Genomic DNA, 18,935 nt, shown 5'->3' on the forward strand with positions numbered 1-18,935 from the left:
ACAGCCCTATTTATTGTGCCTTGGCCTCGTTTAGATCGTTCGGGGATTCCTTCATCAATGTTAATGTATGCAATTTCAACAAACGGTGAAATAAGTATCAATAGAGGCCATTAACAGCAAGCTGATCTGATCTGATCCTGGGAGCTACGATAAGCATAACCATTTATAATTCTCATTTTTAGTATCATTATTATTATTCTCTTTTAACTACACCTTACATATTTCTGAATTGTATTACATCGTATAGCTTTATTCATAATTTCATTTCCATTAACGAGAATTAAGTTCTGCTGTAAGAGCATGGCTTTATAAGGTAAACGACGAGATCTATTACTTATAAACAATGTTTTATTTATTGTCTTACTGATGATTATTTACATTCCATGAAAACAACAGTTGCTATTGTAATCGTTATGGCGATTGCGATGGATTAACACAAATGTTATCAATTCTGTATCTGTACATGTAAGTAAATGGAACACAAAAATCACAAGTTCGACGAAGTTGGTCAGAAGTAAAATTTACTTGCTAAAACAATATTACTATAAAGGTTATTCACATTATAAACGACCTCCTACGGTGATACACTGTACAGGTTGGCACAAGTTAACCATATTATATAAGAATTCACCACCACCTATTGCCATCTTAACCCACTCCCATACTAACAACCCAACCACAACAATAATTATAAGTTCCGAATTCAACATACCGTACGCGTTTCTTCTTTCTTGTTTACGTTCGATGTATCTGTGGTACCATTGTTAGTCTTATTTTTAACTAACTGTTCAGCGGACTTAATCTCATCGAGAGTAACGCCCTGAGTGGATCTTCTTGTCTCACGAACACGTTTGGCGTGGGCCTTCCTCTGAGTTTCACTTTCATCATCACGTACTGGCGGAACAAACGACCTGGAAACATTTCAGAACGTACAAGTTTATATAATATACCAACAATCGTACTGCGATTAGTATCCTTATATTCTCTACTCTGAAAAACAATCTGATCTTGTTCTGATAATTGTCTGACAAATTAGCTAGAACGTTTATACAAACTACCTTATAAATATTTTCATACTAATTCCTTAAAATCATAGAATAGCAATAAGCCGGCTTATAAAAAGTATACTAATAAAAGCAACGTGTGTCAATAAAACTTATCATGCATTTCAATTTAAAACATTTACTATAACATGCACTTCTACTAGGTAACTACTGGGACTACACATATTTTAAAATCAATCAGTACTATATATTCGAAAAACAAACAAAAGTAAAACGTAGAAAGAATGTAAATAAATACTATACAGTAACTTCTAACATACAACTATTCTATACTTTTTATTGTTTACTGTTTAGTAACATTAAATAAATAAATGGAAGACTTCAAATTCTCTCTGTAACGTTAATACCGGATCAGGAAGTAGCACTGATTTTGTTATGTTTGTATTAAAACAGACTTAAGTTTTTATTGAACATAAATAGCAGTGATAAACAATATTAACTCATGCTTAACATGTGTAATATAAACGTTTTTACGTAGCAAAACAAAAACATCCGAGCACAACTGACGAAGCCACGATTTTACACACATAATTGTACGCCGAACATTAGAACATTATTCTAACTTTTGGTGGTGATAAGAAATCATAAGAAGTAGTATCAATTTGAAATGGGCAAGTATAATCTAATTTAAATACCTAAGATGCATTAATTTAATAATATTTACTTATGTCTTGACCACATGGTGTATGTAAGCGAAAAATATCCAATGTTCAAGCGTACAATAATAGTTACTGCGGGGTCTTATGTACTTGAAGAAGTTCTTGAAAATGTTCCCAGGCGACAGTTTGGTTGGCGTCGCTGAACTTGGAGTTGAATTGCTACTGTTCGACTCTACGCTTTCCGTACCACTGTCATATACAATAACACACATGTTCATAACTCGATTGCAAACACTAAATAATTTTTATTTGGGTTTTCTATGGTGCAGTTACAAAGAAAATTTATCAATATTCTTGTATATATTTCACAAAAACTATCTACTAAAATAAACCAATCACCAATGAATTATCGAGTATCCCTTTATCCCGTTGAAAACCAATTAAATGTATCATTACCCTCGGTTAACAATTTAGATATAACTTCATATATGTATATTTAAATAATCCAATTAAATTTATTTAAATACCAGACGCTCACAAAACAAAGTTTTTTAGTCCTTTCCTAAACAACCACTTAATTTGGACAATCATATTCTCACCGATGTGTAGAAGTCAGGACCCTTCTAATACACCGTTTTCCGTGGTGTCTGTTTAAAGTTTAAAATAAAAATACATTCAAATATTGTCTTTTGATATTTGCAAAATCTTTTGCTAAGTAATATAATAATTCGTAAAGATCTGTAAGGGTACAATTCACTGGGCACTATTAAATATATATTCGTGTTAAAAATAGTTTATACCTTCTAACAGTCGTCCGAGTCGTAGTGTTATTTGTAACTGCGCTAGACGACGTTGTTGGTACAGTCAAAGCATTTGTATCCGTTTCCTTTTTATCGTTTACCCTGAAGACAAAAATTTAATTTTAAAATCATATTTTTTTGTTAGAAAAGGTATTTCATATTTAATTAATTAAAATAAAAAATAACAAGCTATAAATAATGCACATGAAGTCAACAATGAAAAAGACTGAATGCAATAGATTTTAGATTTAGCCCAAGCACTACAGCCTTCCACTGTATAATTAATGTATAGATAATTAACTGCTAAGAAAGCAAAAAAAGCCGCGGCACCTTGTCTCGCTGTCATCATTAGTAGCATTGTTAATCTCTTTATTCTTTTTCCACAGCTCGAGTGCTGCTAGCGTGATCTGAGGCACCGGTGGTATCGAAGGACACGATGTCGCCTTTATACGCGCGGTCACTTCACGGTAGCGTTGATAGAAACTGTTCACACAGACACACCATGCTTTTATCTTCCAAATTCTAAATCGATTCTAGAGTTTATGCCCCTCGGTTTGAAGCACCAACTTTACAACCACCACATACAAATATTAACGGTCCATTTCAAACTAAATCGGTGACGTATTTTCAAAATTATTAAAAAACTTCGTAGCCAACTCTATAAATCGTTTTACAAGATGGAGACTTATACAGCCGATGTGATTTACGATGTCACTGATATGTACAAATGAATGGTGTAAATTGTCAAATGAAATATAAACATCTGACAGTTATTTGATAGCGACAAGAAACAGATTGATAGCTGAACCACTTAATACAAATTTGTACAAGACAAACATTGAACAATATGCTTATGAGTTTAATGAAGAATTGATTGCATGCCAATAAAAAGGCGAGGTACGAATAATCAGCAAATTATAAAAGAAAAACGCATCCAAATTATACTTACGCCTCAACGCTGTGCGTTCTTCGCAGCATAACTGGATCTGTATCAACATTGTTATTTGTTGGTTTATTTTCACCTGCAAGAGAGAAATACAACATTAATCAATATAAAACTGGAACATTCAATATTTAATGCTATATGAACCGTACAAGAACAGTTGAAACATAAAAATACAGGACGCAGTTATACAACGACATAATTATGAGCACGAATCTTCTAAAAACTGTTTGCTATAACCGAAAGGTAAATGAGCTTTGTAGAACATTCTAGAACCGGTCTATTTTGAATCTAATTTAATACATAACCCAAATCTATAAATGTTTACTGCAGTAAATTGCAATGCCTATATTAATGAATGAATGAATTGAAACTTATTTTACTGTTCTGTCTGGTACTGAATCAAAGAAGAGCTTAATTTTAAAGCATGTTTATGAATTCAATAGTAGATTATTAAAATTAACTTTGCTACAATTCATCCTTTTCACAGAGACAGAGAACTATGGAAAAATAAATATAAGTATATACTATATATACAATAGTTTAGATGTCCCTTGGAGAGGGAGATGAGCTTATCTATTGCTTAATCAAAATGGCGACATGACAGAACAAAAAACTGTAATATCCACTGGCACCAAGTCATAGTATAGATTTAGTAAGTTAGTTAGTTATTTAATGTGCTTTATTTATTGTGATTACAAAAGTACATTAAATAACACAGAAACAGTAATTAAATATATGACCTACCTACCTACCTTACACGAGAGTTTAATTTATTTATAGCCATATGATGTTAGATGCACTTACGTGTATTCTCCTGTAGCCTGCTCCTGAATGAAGCCGATCGGCGCCAAGATGGCGGCTCATCGGGTATCACAATCTCAGAATTCTCCGTAGGATCCGGCGAAGGCGGTCGGGCTTTAGGAGGCTTCCCTTCGATCTTAGTAATGATCTCGGAGCTCGGTGGTTTATCTGCCCCATGATATGAGTTATGCGCCAATTCCACTAATGAACTTCAGCAATTCATTAGTAGAACTGGGCGGATGCAATGTTATAATGAGCTTGTTATTGACTAAATATACAATTGTATACTGACCGTTAACTATTGTTATTTTGTCCGAATTATTTATTTGGAGTTCAACGGATTTCACGTCGTGTTTCTGTGGTGTGCGTTTGACGTTATTATTAACGCGATGCGGCGCTTTTTGCGCTGCCTCTTTCAGCCAAGCTGATATACTTGGGTCGACTAGGTCTAAGCATGTTTGTCCCTGTAATCACATGAGAAATAATTAATTACTTAGAAAATGATTCTTGTGTGTATTTAAAAAATAATCAATCGCTGGATCGAGTGCTTATTATACCTTATACATACTTAAATTCTATTGAATTTATTATAATCATTATGACACGTGACAAGCCCTTCTGCACTTAATATGGGTTGTAATTTAATAGACCACCATCATGTAGGATTCAGTGGGTTACTGGGCTTTAGATTTGTTAAACTCAAAAGTTGACCTATTTTCTTATGGAATGAGCTTCTAATAAAGCAAACATTGATTAAATCACCATCGCAATAATTCGTCTTAATTCAGTTTACATGTGTAGTTTATTCTTACGGTACAACGTTGCACTGATGTTTATATTTCATTTTCCGGACAGAGTAATATGAACCATATATTTTAAAATCAATGTGTCATAATTAAAATAAGTAACAATACATAAAAATTCTAACTTTATTAGCTTATTGAATAAAAACTCTTATTTTTTCTTAATATCTTAAACCTCACCGAATAATTCTTGATGTTAGGATCAGCCCCGAATTTAAATAATATAGCGGCAGCTTCTTTCTGGCCCCAAAGAGCAGCCGCGTGTAGGGGTGTGTATCCTTCGTAGTCTACACTATCTGGATCTACGTTACAGTCCTCTAATAACGTCTTTGCCACCTAAAAATAGAATTTAATTTTTCATCAACTTTGTGGTCTCATTTTACCAGAAAAATGTTTCATCAGTTAAAAAATAATTATTATAACATCTTTTATAGGACAAAAAATCTGTCCAATATGGAAACCAATAATGGACAATTTAACAAAAATCTTAATACCCAAACAAAAATTATATTTTTTACTTTAAACCAAAAATCTCGAATCTTGAACCTTTTTTATATTATTGCGCTATTTCGCACTTTGGTGTTGGAGCTTTCCTATGTTTTGAATAGAGACGGAACGAAAGAAAACTATGTAAACATCAATATTGACAAATAATATTAGAAAAGAGTTTACGATACGACCACCAAAGGTTGTGTAAATATTTAATATTTATCGATTGAAACAGTTACTTTTCCCACGGTAATAACAATGAATGCTGTATAGCCTTGTCCGTCATTAAACGTGTTATTTCCATCATTTTAACTACATTAATATTGATTGTGAATAAATCTATAACAATTTTCGTGACATATCATGTGACATATTAGGTAATATTAGCTTTCGATAATAATAAAGTTGTATATAATAGACCTATCCATTCGTTTACACGTTGAAGGTAAGTTAAATTTACGAAGTGATTATTAAAGCAGTGTTTGCTGCCTTTGAAAGTTTAGACATTAATATAAGCTTATAGGGATAAGTATTTTCAGTGCTTTTGAAATACTAATTTCGAATATTATTAATTTATTAATCAAGGCGTCTTGGTAGGCAATCTTCTAAACGAAAAAAAATTATAATTACGTAATCGTGAGTGTCTACGCATAATAAGGTACGTTGAGCTTGCAGGTAAGAGTATTAACGTTTCATAACGCCGTTTTGTTATCAAATACATATATTATGCGATTATGCCTAACAGGTACATCATATTTGACTATATTACAGTTTCGCCAAAGCCTAAAACACAATACGTGATAATTTAACACAAGAAAACTAGACCATGCGCGAATTCCTAATCGAAACTACATATATTAATTTCACCGGAAATCGTACATACGTCAATTTTTTTCGATTTGGTCCATTTAAGGAATTTTCTGTTAAAAAAGCTATTATTAATAATAAAATATTTACATCGATATAACCCTTTGCAGCGGCGACGTGTAAAGGTGTTCCTCCAGTTTTAGGGTCTCGTACATCTGAGTAACCATTTGCTGCCCAGTTCTTCGAATCGTTGCTAAGTTTAATAACTTCCGCGCTGCGGGATTTTTCGCAATCGACGCCTGGAATTCCAAAGATCACATAAACCTCATTAAATTATCGAAAATATATAATGAAATGACATTTCTAGCTGGTTGTCTTAAGTCCTTCGTCGATCAAAAGTATAAATGCTTTACATTTTATTACCCAGATGTGGATTTGTGTGTGTTTTAAAAATTCAGCTAAATTACTGATGAGCCTACCTTTTTCATCAATAGCTGTCTGTAGAAGCTTTTCCATTTCATCACTTTCAGCAATGTCAATAGCCAACTCTCCGTCATAATTAACAGCTGCCACATCAGCGCCATTCTCCAAAAGATGCCTGTAAAGAACACTCCATTAATTTATATGAGATACAAATAAGAATACCAATATTATTAAACGAATGAAACTATTTACAATAGAGCGAAGTGATGTACTAAACTCTAAGCTTTATAGAAGACATCAATACGTACAATATAGTCTGCAATACCATGTCTAACACATAAAAATAAAAATTTTAAAAAGCCATTTACAAACTACCCAGTTTCAAATAATTTATTAAACGGATATAGTTTACTCTTTATATTTTTAGAGACAAGGTCACTTAGTATTAAGAATGTTTGATTCTCATTTTTTTTTAAAATGAGAATGAGAATAGAAATAGTACAGTTTAAAAAGCGGATTCAAAAAATATATGTATTGAATTTTCAATATAATATACGGTGTTTTTTTTTTGTTAAAAAATAAATTAAAAAATAATTCTCTTAAATTGGCATTAAGACTACCAGAGTTTTTGTAATGATAATAACTGAGTAATAGTATATATAACTGAACAGTAAAAAAAATACAGATTCACGTATTGCAACTACTCAAAGGAGGTTCTTCTGCGATGTGGAACTACATTTCATTCTCACTATCAATTCCGTGATCACGTCGAATTAACTCATAAAGTTGAAAGCATAATTCGCAACATTTTATTATACGTAATAAAATGTTACGAATAGCTATGTATTTATGTAAAATGATGATACTGCTGCTTTAACAACCTGCATCCCCTGTTTAAGACAATAACTCTTCAAAGCTTCCGTTCTGCACTTTAGACAAAAAGCTCATATGCTTATAAAAATGCACAAACTTTATTTTTTAAGTATCCAATTAGCTTTCAATACTAATTAATTTTTGTCAACACAGCAGAAAACAGTGTACATTTGTATTTATAAACAAAAGAAACAACCAACCTTAATTCGAGGAATTTTGCACATTGGAATCAAGTATTTAGTCCACAAAACAAATATACAAAGTACTAAGCATCGTCAGTATGAGTACCAGAATCTTTTACAAAATTGAAGAACGAGTGAGAAAGAATTTAACCTTGCAATGCTAGCGAAGCCACAAGAAGCTGTTGCATGTAACGGGGTCCAGCCCTCATTATCGCCGCGATTGACATCTGCGCCATGTTCAACTAAAAACTGTACCATGTCGAAGTTGTCGTCGATGCACGCCTGAAAAACAGATGTAAAATCAAACACAAAATTTATTACACAGCTACAGAAGTAGGATCACATAAGCTATATAACTTTGACAATAAAGTTAAGCTGTCACTTGAAGAGGAAGATGCGCTCAGCTATTGTTCCGTCATTACCAAGTGGAGATAAGTCTAGCCGACTTACAGCGGAACTCGGCATTACATAGATCGCTAAGCTTCAAAATAATTCGCTCTGGTGGTTCTCTATTACACTCAATATACTTTACATTAGAATTATATACTGTTTCCTTTTTAATATTTCAGTTGTGATAATTCATGTAGACTTTTTAACAAAATTGTTATAAATAAAACATTGTGAGCAACTGAGCGATAATAATCGGAAGTGAAAATCATCTTCAATAATCATTCCACAATAATTTATGCATCGGTCTCGTGCAAGTCTCAGTTGAATGAGTAATAGAATGTCGACGACACTAATTAATAGGCTATTAAACACAACCTACACAAATTTTCTAAAACTATTGTCGCTTGAAAACTTTAAGTTTTATACAAATTATATTAAACACTAGCTGCCTCCGTGAACTTCCTTTTGTGTGTGTATATATATAATATATATATCTTCCTTAGTATGATTTTTTATTTGCTTTATTTATGCTTTATTTTATGGAGTATCATATCAACATATGGAACATCTTGAATTAGAGTCTGATCGCTTTTTCGTAAAAAAAACTTAATAAAACTAAACTTTTCAATTTGTATTGTATATTTTTCAAATTTTTCTCTACATAAAACCTTTAGAGTTCAAGGAATAAATTAAAAAAAAACAATATTCGAATTGGTCCAGTCGTCTTCGAGTTTTGCGCTCAGCCACATATTTTTCAATTCATATTTGTTTAAATATATAGAATACTTATGCACAAATATTTTAATCGCTTAGCTTAACATAATATACTCGAAAGTTCGCAAACATGTTTAGATGTATAAAAAAGCAACCAACATTTCGCTATGCATTAATAAAAATGTATATATTAAAGACAGCAAATATTCTATTTTCAATTTATAAACTGAAAAATGATTAGTTTAATCGACGCAGAAGAGTCTGACCTGAATTTTTATTTAAATAACAATATTACTCTAATTAGTTTATATCTCAATGGTGCTGCTGCATGATCATTGGGCAACGGTTTGAAATCTCAGAAGGGTCTCGGTCAAAGTGATCTTAACTTAGCGAACTGTTTTGGGTTAAACTACATATACATAAATAAAAGCGCACAGCTTACACAATTAAATTTCATTATCACAAGTACTCAGACATGCTTTTCCGAATTTGATTAGAAAATTAATTTTAATGTAATTTTTTTTTCAAACAAACCTTGTAAACTACTTTAAGCTTAAGCTGGTTAGATCCCATTTCAAAACAAGCGCAAAAATTTTAAGCCTATAATTTTTTTAATATAAGACATAATTTTCAAACGCATAGACATTGTTAATTTTGTCTAAAGGGCCTGATCGACGGACGAGTAAGACCGCGGTTTTATGGCTCGTCGGTATAGCTCGCCGGTGTATCATTGCAAAACCACGGTTTTAAATACCGCCGAGCCTGGCTCGCGGCTCGTCGTCGTGTTATATTTTTTACTCGGCTCGCCATGCAAAACCGCGTGTCGATCACGGCCAGCGAGCCGAGCCGTCACTTTTCGGCGACAGCGCTAGAGGACGGATGTGCGCCAGAAGAGCTGTGTACCTACCTACTACAAACTTCGCGTGCGCAGTCCGTGTCACAATAATGGATCTACGTACTTGCAGCCACGATTTTATAATACAATTTATAAATGTCTTTCGAGACTGTCCCTGTTTATGGCAAACTAAATCAAGCTAGTATAAAAACAAAGCAAACAGGCTTGCAGCATATTATAATAAACTCGTGGATATTGCAAAAAAATATGAACCTAACTCGGATATAACCGATATTAAGAAAAAAATTCATAAAAATAAAAATAATAAAAAAATAAAATAAAAACATGAAATTTATTTATCCTATGGCGAGATAACACAAGGCTTCAGACTCGGAACAAGACATGTTTGCGACTGTTTTGCTTGCTAATCGATCAGCACCAACGAGCCGCGAGCCAGGTTCGTCGGTATTTAAAACCGCGGTCTTACTCGTCCGTCGATCAGGCCTTTAACAAGGCGATTGTGTTCGAAATAGAGCCAACATGTTCAAGGGCAGATAAGGATTGGCAAGTACCCAGAGTAACATGTCAATAGCTTTTGCCACTTGTTCTATTCCTTTACATTGCTTACAAATAAAACATATTTTTAAAATTATAGATATCTTTTTACTATACTACATTACATGAATAGATAATAACAGGATTATGTTACAACGAGTTTCTTACATGGTGCAGAAACACTAAATATGTTCACTAAATGTTCGCTGACATTCCCATCCTGGTTGGACTTTTACTCTTCGCTCATTAAATTAGGATAAATAATCCCTCCTGACAGACACTTAACAATATCACTACATCGATTTAGTCCTAATTAAAACACGTAATTTAAGCATCTCATAATTATAGCATGGTTGTCTGTTTAAAAAGTGATACTAGGGTGTTAAAAACAAAGTATTAATAAGTTTTGAAACACATAAAATTACATTTATAAAAATCTTAATTATCTTACGAGCGTTTATATGAATATACACCAAAGAAGCTTTTACGCATATCTTTCAATAATATTACAAGAGTTGATTGGAGGTTCTTCATAATAATTACAAATAATATGTCTTACAAATAGATATATTCTTTATATATATAATTCTTCTGTGAGTGTGTATGTCACTGAACTTCTCTCAAACGACTGGACCGATTTTGATGAAATTTTTTGTGTGTGTTCAAGGGGATCTGGGAATGGTTTAGATTCACAAATCAGCCCGGCAGGTGGCGCTGCAGTCGGTACTTTCACACTTTAATATCCTAATAGCTTGAAATATCATGCAGGACAACGTCTGTGGGGTCCACTAGTATAAATATAATAGTTGACTCCGAGTTTTTCGAAATTGATAAATATACACTTTGTGTTATTTATAATTTTGTATGTAAAACTAGACATTAATTATATAAAAATAAAACTTTGTAACATAACTGTAAGAAAATTTGAAACTACGGATGAAAGATAAATGTAAAAATATAACGTTCCCTCAGTAACAGATAGTGATACGTATTATATTGATAAATAAACATTCGCCTATATTTATTAAACCAGACATTTCTTGCCAAGTAACAGCCGGAATCGCTGTCAGTCAGCTCCGTTTCTACGTCTACAATTAACACTAAAATAAAACATTCAAGCCGCGTGTGCAGCCTATGACGTAACTAATATCAAGGAGTCTCTCACTGCTGTATTGACGTGGCCTTAAAATCACCACCTTCAATTTTTATTTTGTGTGCCGCTTAATCAGCAGTACATAATTTTTTAACTAAATATTTAGGTCGGTCAATAACAGCACCTAATTACTAATTGGACTCGACAAAATTAGGACCACGTTCTAAATTGTTCATTTGTTTAGTTTCGATTCGCAATTTCGATAAATTTGATTTCCCATGCCATATTTTAATACCTACTTTAAAAGTGTTAAGACTAACTATATTTCATTGGATATAATGAATAAAAAAGATCAAATTTAACTTAGCTTTTATTCAACGAAAACGGGAGCAACATAAAGAATAAAAAGTTCACGATGTCATCGACCTAAATTTCTATACCTATCCAATGAGTATCGCGTACTATTAATACTATTATAAAACAACTTGCGCTGCGCGCCGAACACAAAACGCATCCGCGATCATGCGCTGCCAAAATAATAATTCAATATAAATAATAATTGTGATAAGAAACCGTAATTTTTTAAAAGTCTTAAGATCAGATACTAATACATTCGAAAACCTTTTTCAATTGCACCTTCTATTTTTAGTTTTCTGAAAAATAATTTTCAAAAAAAATCATTAGGATCTATGAATGCAAAGACTCATATTTATATATCATTTTGTAATGATGGCAGCATAAAGCTTGTGTTTTAGATACAGAATACAACAGACGATGACCTATATCAATTCGCGACTTGCCGCAGAAAGTCAAAGATTTCTAGCACGCACACGTTTATTTACATTATAAATAATACTGTGTAATATAAGTGTACGACACGCTTGCTGGCTATTTGTTTCTGAAAGCCAGACAGACAGCGCTAGCCTGATCGGCATCCAACCATAATTATAATTCTGATGACGCAATAGGTAATTGACATACTATCCCGACTTAACTCAGCGTTGCTAGAGTTTTAGGTTAACGCGATAAAGCGCCATGCATTAGAATGATTACCTAATAAAAGTTTGCTAAAATCAACCTAAACATATAAAATCGTTACTCGTCTTTAAATAAGGGGACCATTAACATTCCACGGTCACAAACTTAAAATAGATTATAATTTATAAGATTCAATCAAATGTATTACTACAGTAGATTAAATAAACAAACAATACTTTATGCGCGTCTATGTCAATAAGAGATACCGCACGTCGCTTTCTTAGGCTGAATAATTGTTTGTATTTTGCATTTAAATAAATCATCAAACATTCTAAACGTATGAAACTTACAAAACCTTAATTTAGATGGGACAATATCATTCTAGACAAGCGAACTGGATTCTTAACATATCTTTCGATATAGAACTACTGTTTATTTATTTATACTGTACTGTTTATTTACAATAAGTCCATACAATTATACAATTAAATATATTTTTAATACATACTTTTACACAACTTTAAATCTATGTCTGAAATTAACGTACATAAAAATAAGTTTTTATTTTTAAATTTGTTTCAGTCAATTCAAATTGCAATCTAAAGCAACTAAAAGGCGTTGTGTGCAGCCAATATATTTTAGCATTAATGCATTAGAACAGCTAAGTACATGGAAGATAAGTTTTACTTTCGGATATGCTGGCTTGGTATTGGTTATGCAACTCGGTTTACTAAAATATCGTATTCAAATGCGTCACACAACGTGAGCAATGGAAGCTACGTACAGGGTTATTTTTGAAAAATGAACCTGTCAGATCCGAAAATTGTTTAAATAATTACAAGATTTTAATAAGTATAAAAATTTAAATAAATGTCGTTTGGAGATTTCTACGTTAAATATTATTTATATATTATAAATATAGTTCGATAGTAGTCTTAAAAATAAGATAAATATTTCCTACGCACTGCGATATCAATTATATTTAGAAACGGTGATCTAAACATCGATGTATCCAATACGGTTTATTCCCCCATGACAGTTAAAAAGTACGAGTAGTAGACGCTGTCAGATTCTAAATCTGGCCCAGTGACGTTTAGTGGTCGGGAGAAACAATCGAAAGTTATTCCAACTGCTAAACTCACGTGACAAGCAATGCCGCATTCTAGGGCTATAAAAAACGGAAGTATAATTTATTATAAATAAGGTTATATTGTTATTTTCGATGTTGCTATTTATTTCAAACAATTAAAGGAATACCGGTCTAAAATCGGAACAAATATTACCATTTAACCTAGTCACGTATTTGTCATAGAGAAAATAAAGATAAAAACTTAGTTTACACATTTGTTACACAGATGTATATATCCTACATTTCTGTAATTGCAATATGCAAAATCTACTTGCAACTAAAGAATTCTTTAAAATTTTGGAAAGATTCTTGAAGCTAAATAAATGTTGGGGCGGGTTACTAATGTATTTGCCTGTTGAGGTAGTCCAGCTTCTCCACTTCACAAATAGGATGTTAACCACTATGAGGTCTAACCCTTTTGGGCTTGTTCGTATGTTTTGCAACCATTTATTTACATATTACACAAGAAATTACAATAATGAATTATGTCTAAGATTATAACTTTATTAGGGTTATTAGCATATAATCTTCTGCACTAAAGTATTAATTCTTATTAGACAAAAACTAGCTTAAAATTATAAAAAGACAATGAGCATAAGATATTGAATAAATTATTTTTCTTAAGCTTTCAAATAATTTTAAATATAACAAAGCTGAAGGCAAATTTTTTAAAAAGGTACATTTTACATATTTCATACTCTGACTTAAAAAAATAATATGATTGGTTTTACCAATGCTGCAAATAATTTTTCTATTTCTAAAAATATAGAATAAAAATATAATCTAGGTAATTTCCACTTTATGGATTTTATAAATAACTATAAATGGTAAAAGATACATTTTAAATAAATTTTTCTCCCATCTTAAAATTCATAGAACATCTTCTCTTAAAGAGTTAACGGGACTCAAAGGGTATATAGTTACAAATAATTGAAGGCGGTATTTCAGTTTGTAGGCAGTAATAGCTTAAGCTTTATATTCTACAAATGGGTAGTCAATTATACATCATATTAGTATTTGCATTATCTCCTTACATAAGAACCCATGTTAAGGATCTAAAACCTTTAAATACTTTCTAATAAACAATGTGTACCAGCTGTTAAGTATGACTTGGTGTTCTATTGACGGTGCTACAAAATGTGTTCACATATGTTTTTGTGTTTATCATACAAGTTCATAAAAGATGAGTTTATAAAACACGTAAAAGGTTAGGTTTCAGATTTTAAGCCATTTCACAAATTTGTTAAGGAACAATAATTCAAGGTTGTAATACATGTACATAAAGTCATTACTACTTTAATTGGTAATTCAAAGTCAATAACAATACAATTTGAACTTATTTTCAATAACAATTCATTTAATAACTTTATTGTTAATATGTGTACAAATATAAATAGTTATTGAATAAGATAAATATTATTAATATAAAATTCTTCAACCCATATTTGTTACCTATAACTGTCACTAGTTTTTAACTAATTATGTTTAGTTTTATTGATTTATTTATATCAGCGATTTATGCGATAATATATAAGCACTGGAAGCAAAATAATGATTTAATCATGTTATTGAGTTAATGTCAATTATATTATCCTGCTAAGATTAGTTTGAGACTTCTAGATATACATTAATGAACTTTCTAGTTAAAATCCTTAAAGCAATAAGCATAAAGTCCAGAAACCAAACCTAAGCTAAACCTAATACTAGCACACTCATAATATATGTATGTAGACTAATCTTGATACAGCTTAGACTTTGTAGCTATTACATACTAACAACAAAGTCTCAGTCTTTAGTCCCAGACAAATATCCCAATTTAAAATTGTTGTACTAATCTACTGACCTGATGCAGAGCTGTGAGGCCGTCTACGTTTGATGTGTTTATGTCCGCGCCTAGTTTTAGCAATCGCTGTACTTCGTCCTTATCACCAGCTGTACAAGCTGCCAGAAAAACAATCCCAGGAGAAAATTGTATCCTTGTAGCGCGTTTCGGGACCGCAGACTGCTTGTTGGTATCCGACTCCTCCCATCTTTTTAATTGTTCGGCCCTTTTGAACAAGGCTGATGACGATCTTGGATCCATTATTTCTGCTTATTATTAGTATTTAATACGATACAAACGCTTTTTACGAAGCATACATATCGTTTTAGTTTTAGATTTTGCACAAACGAATACAAGGGGAAACGTCCAGCGTGATTAGTTAAACACTTTTCTAGCAACTCTGATTCTTGATTTTTCAGTATATCACTCATCAGTACGATCTATTTTTACATGACATAACCAATGGATTAAACTTTGATCGTGGCAGCCATTACGAGAGTAAATTTAATAGCCAACATGCTCATTTGCCATATACACTACCCACTACCAGAAAAACTAGACTGTGAAAAATGGAAATGACGGCCGACGCGACCGGAACAGAAGAAAGCGCCGCTAGCGTCACCTGGTGACCTGGCGGATGAGTAGTTTGCGCCACAGACCAATCAATTATAAAGTAGAAAGCTAAACCACAGAACTTTATGTTATAGTAAAAAAAAACGTTGTACTCTATATTATAATATATATATATATTTTATTGAATAGTAATTAAGGTATAGTAACGGTTTGTATGAATAAACACAAATCCGTGTATTGACGCTGTCACTCGTATACGAATTATTTTTTTGCTTTATATGATCTTATTTTAAATTAGGTAAACTCCAATTTTTGGAGTCATGTCAAAGTCAGTCAATGTCAAACAGACCTGAAAAAAAACATTACCTGACATTACTGTCACAAAAACGTTTATATATACATATACAAAACGTAGATAGAGTATAGAACTGAGATGAGCTACTAAAATAACAATAATATCTAAAGAGAGAAGGCATTAACGTGAAATACTTAAGTGCAAGCGAAACAGAGTATCAGTTTTTCTGTCTCTATTTGCGTATCGGGTTTTATTTGTATGCCACCGAGCCCTTGATGGCAAACAAGTTTTCACCGCTTTCTGATAAATCAAACCCATATTTATATATAACTTGGTTACCGAAGTCAAACCCATATTTTAAGACTTTATCCTTATAAAAGGTGTATTTAAAGTGTCAGTCATGGTGAATTGTTGCATAATTTGCTGTAGCCGTAGTGAACGTAAAGAACCAAACATCACCTTTCATCGGTAAGTAGCTTATTTGAAAATTATTATGCATGACTCAAATGGTGAAACTTGTCAAAAACCGCACGGCGAAAAGGAGGTGTTAAATAGGGACGCGTTTTTCCAGCGTTCGTCGAGCAGTTTGTTTTTCCTTCAGCTCGCACACCTAGCTTTGTACCCGCTGGTCCTGCGTTGCCGTCATTACTCTCGCCTACTGTGGAAAATATTCCTCCCGTTTCTGCCCCTAATCCTGTTGTTACCAGGTCAGGCAGAACGGTTAGATTTAAGACTAGGTTAGATTTGTAAATATTAAGTTTTTCTTTGTAATGTCAAATATTTTAAGTTTTTTTTTATTTTATTGTTATATACTATAATTTTTCGCCTTAGTTTTTCTGTCTCCGTAGGGGGGTGGTGTAGCGTTTGTGTAGTACTTTCTTTCATATTTTGATGTATGTGGCAACACAAATACCGGCGGTTAATAAAAAGAAGAAAACGAATGTCACTCAAGACAGACTTCAGAGGAGTGAGATATGTATATTTTTTCCATGGTTTTTTCTATAAGAATATAAATTAATGACTCTTGTTTTGTGAAGAATAAACCAATGAACAAAGTTAAATATGGGTTATGATTTATTATAAGATAGAACATCCCATACAGTTATGTCGATCATTCGCTATCGCACACACTGTACGCTGATGCCTGGTCTATACCATAGTCCGTCTACGATACAAAACAATACATGATTTTGACATTTTTAATAGAGTGCGCGCTAAATAGGACTGCGCGTGGCCGTTATTGAAAATAAATTTCGTAATGCCATGTTTTGTGGAGTGCAAGTAGCAGTAGTGCTTCTTTTTTTCGATTTCAGTTACGATAATTATGCCTATGGTTACATAAAGTGCTTATAGATAAGTTTCTAATAAATTATCATTGTAGTCTAAACATCCGAGCGTATCACTTCTCCCTCACTGAGCACTCTTTACAAGCCCACGATATTTTGTCTCTATTTGGATTTTGGCGGAAAATGAGTTGCAGGAAGATAATAAAAACACATACTTAAGGAGATTCAGTACATAAAGTTGAATATTCGGTTATTAGGACAACATAGTTGTACGCCTACGACTGCGATCTAAACAAAAATATTAAAAAAAAAATCAAGATAAATTCAAGAAGCGAGATATAAATCGATAACCGGTTATTAATGTCTTTCAGCATGGTGAAAAATCTAAGACCCAATATTTTTAATCTGATAGGCGTATGGACTTGAAACTGTACAAATGCAAAATTAACAATAAGTGAGACTAGAACTCTTGATGACGAGTTGAGTGAATGCATTGACCCATTGATGGATGGTCCATCAGTGGGCCAATGCATTTCATCCATTTATCCAAAATTTAGAAGGACCAAGCAAGCTACACAATTAAGTATCGAATTAAAATTTTGACATATTTTGAAGTTATACTTCTTTAGGCGCGTTATGAAAAATTGATGAGAGTGAAATTTTACGATGCGCGCGCACCGTGACACAAAATTAACAGAATGACGTTGCCCACTAAAGATGCTACGGCATTGGACATAATTTAAAAACAAAATTCGAAGAATAATATAATTTTTGTAACACTTAATGTAAGAGAATTCTAATCAATATTTATTTAATTAATTTTTCAAATGTAAACTGAACTTTATTGACTATAATGACTCCTTTTCCAGTCTTTGATTATTTAATGGTAATTAATTATTTGCATGCAATCAAAAACTATTTTTAATAATGCCAAAGAAGTATAACTTCTTACGCGCGTACGTAAGTACACGCACCCTTTTTTTTAATCTATCGATTATAGTGCAAACTATAACAGAACTATGAAATATCTATAAAGCACCGGTTTCTTCCTCCATGCTCTGAATGGTCTTAATTTCTAGCTTTAATAGCTGGTATATGTACTTGTAATCTGTTTGTTTTGGACGTTGGTTGGACGACTCTCTTTTAAACATCCACAAATTAAAATTAAGTTAGTAAAATATTAAATCAGGTAAAATATAGTCCTATTTCTCTGTTAACAGATATTGTACTTCCATCTACGTCAAGTCTGACATTGTCACTGTCAAGTGACACGATGCTCAAGAGTAGACTATTTATATTGTAATTTTTATTATAATAATTTGGCCCTATTATATTATATTATATTTCCTACTGTAAATAGGAGTACAACAACAGTGTTACATATCTTAGAATAAAACTTTTTCTGTGACAGAAGTCAAACGTTAGTTTAATCATACTCGTATTTATCGGAATTTAGAAAGAGATAAAGTATCCCTTGG

At 32.3% G+C, this 18,935-nt stretch overlaps 1 protein-coding gene across 14 annotated transcripts in view; it reads right to left on the reverse strand.

Moving 5' to 3' along the window:
* LOC125062129 (protein phosphatase 1 regulatory subunit 12C-like) overlaps window positions 1-15,911 on the reverse strand; it is a 31,739-nt gene extending 15,828 nt beyond the window's left edge. For 4 of the 14 annotated variants that reach the window (XM_047667715.1, XM_047667713.1, XM_047667711.1 and 1 more), the window contains exons 1-12: window positions 15,325-15,909; window positions 7,939-8,069; window positions 6,789-6,907; window positions 6,460-6,608; window positions 5,194-5,349; window positions 4,503-4,674; window positions 4,214-4,378; window positions 3,413-3,485; window positions 2,794-2,946; window positions 2,464-2,565; window positions 1,814-1,912; window positions 713-911 (exon numbers count right to left, since the gene is read on the reverse strand). In XM_047667715.1, the coding sequence (XP_047523671.1) occupies window positions 713-911; window positions 1,814-1,912; window positions 2,464-2,565; window positions 2,794-2,946; window positions 3,413-3,485; window positions 4,214-4,378; window positions 4,503-4,674; window positions 5,194-5,349; window positions 6,460-6,608; window positions 6,789-6,907; window positions 7,939-8,069; window positions 15,325-15,564 (1,758 nt within the window). In that variant the 5' untranslated portion in view covers window positions 15,565-15,909. Of the gene's footprint in view, window positions 1-712; window positions 912-1,813; window positions 1,913-2,262; window positions 2,311-2,463; window positions 2,566-2,793; window positions 2,947-3,412; window positions 3,486-4,213; window positions 4,379-4,502; window positions 4,675-5,193; window positions 5,350-6,459; window positions 6,609-6,788; window positions 6,908-7,938; window positions 8,070-15,324 lie in introns of all 14 variants that reach the window. The other 10 variants (XM_047667707.1, XM_047667705.1, XM_047667708.1 and 7 more) reach the window with 9 other exon arrangements.
* Window positions 15,912-18,935: the final 3,024 nt, after the last annotated feature.

This window comes from Pieris napi, chromosome Z, assembly GCF_905475465.1.
Source record: "Pieris napi chromosome Z, ilPieNapi1.2, whole genome shotgun sequence".
Classification (NCBI taxonomy): domain Eukaryota; kingdom Metazoa; phylum Arthropoda; class Insecta; order Lepidoptera; family Pieridae; genus Pieris; species Pieris napi.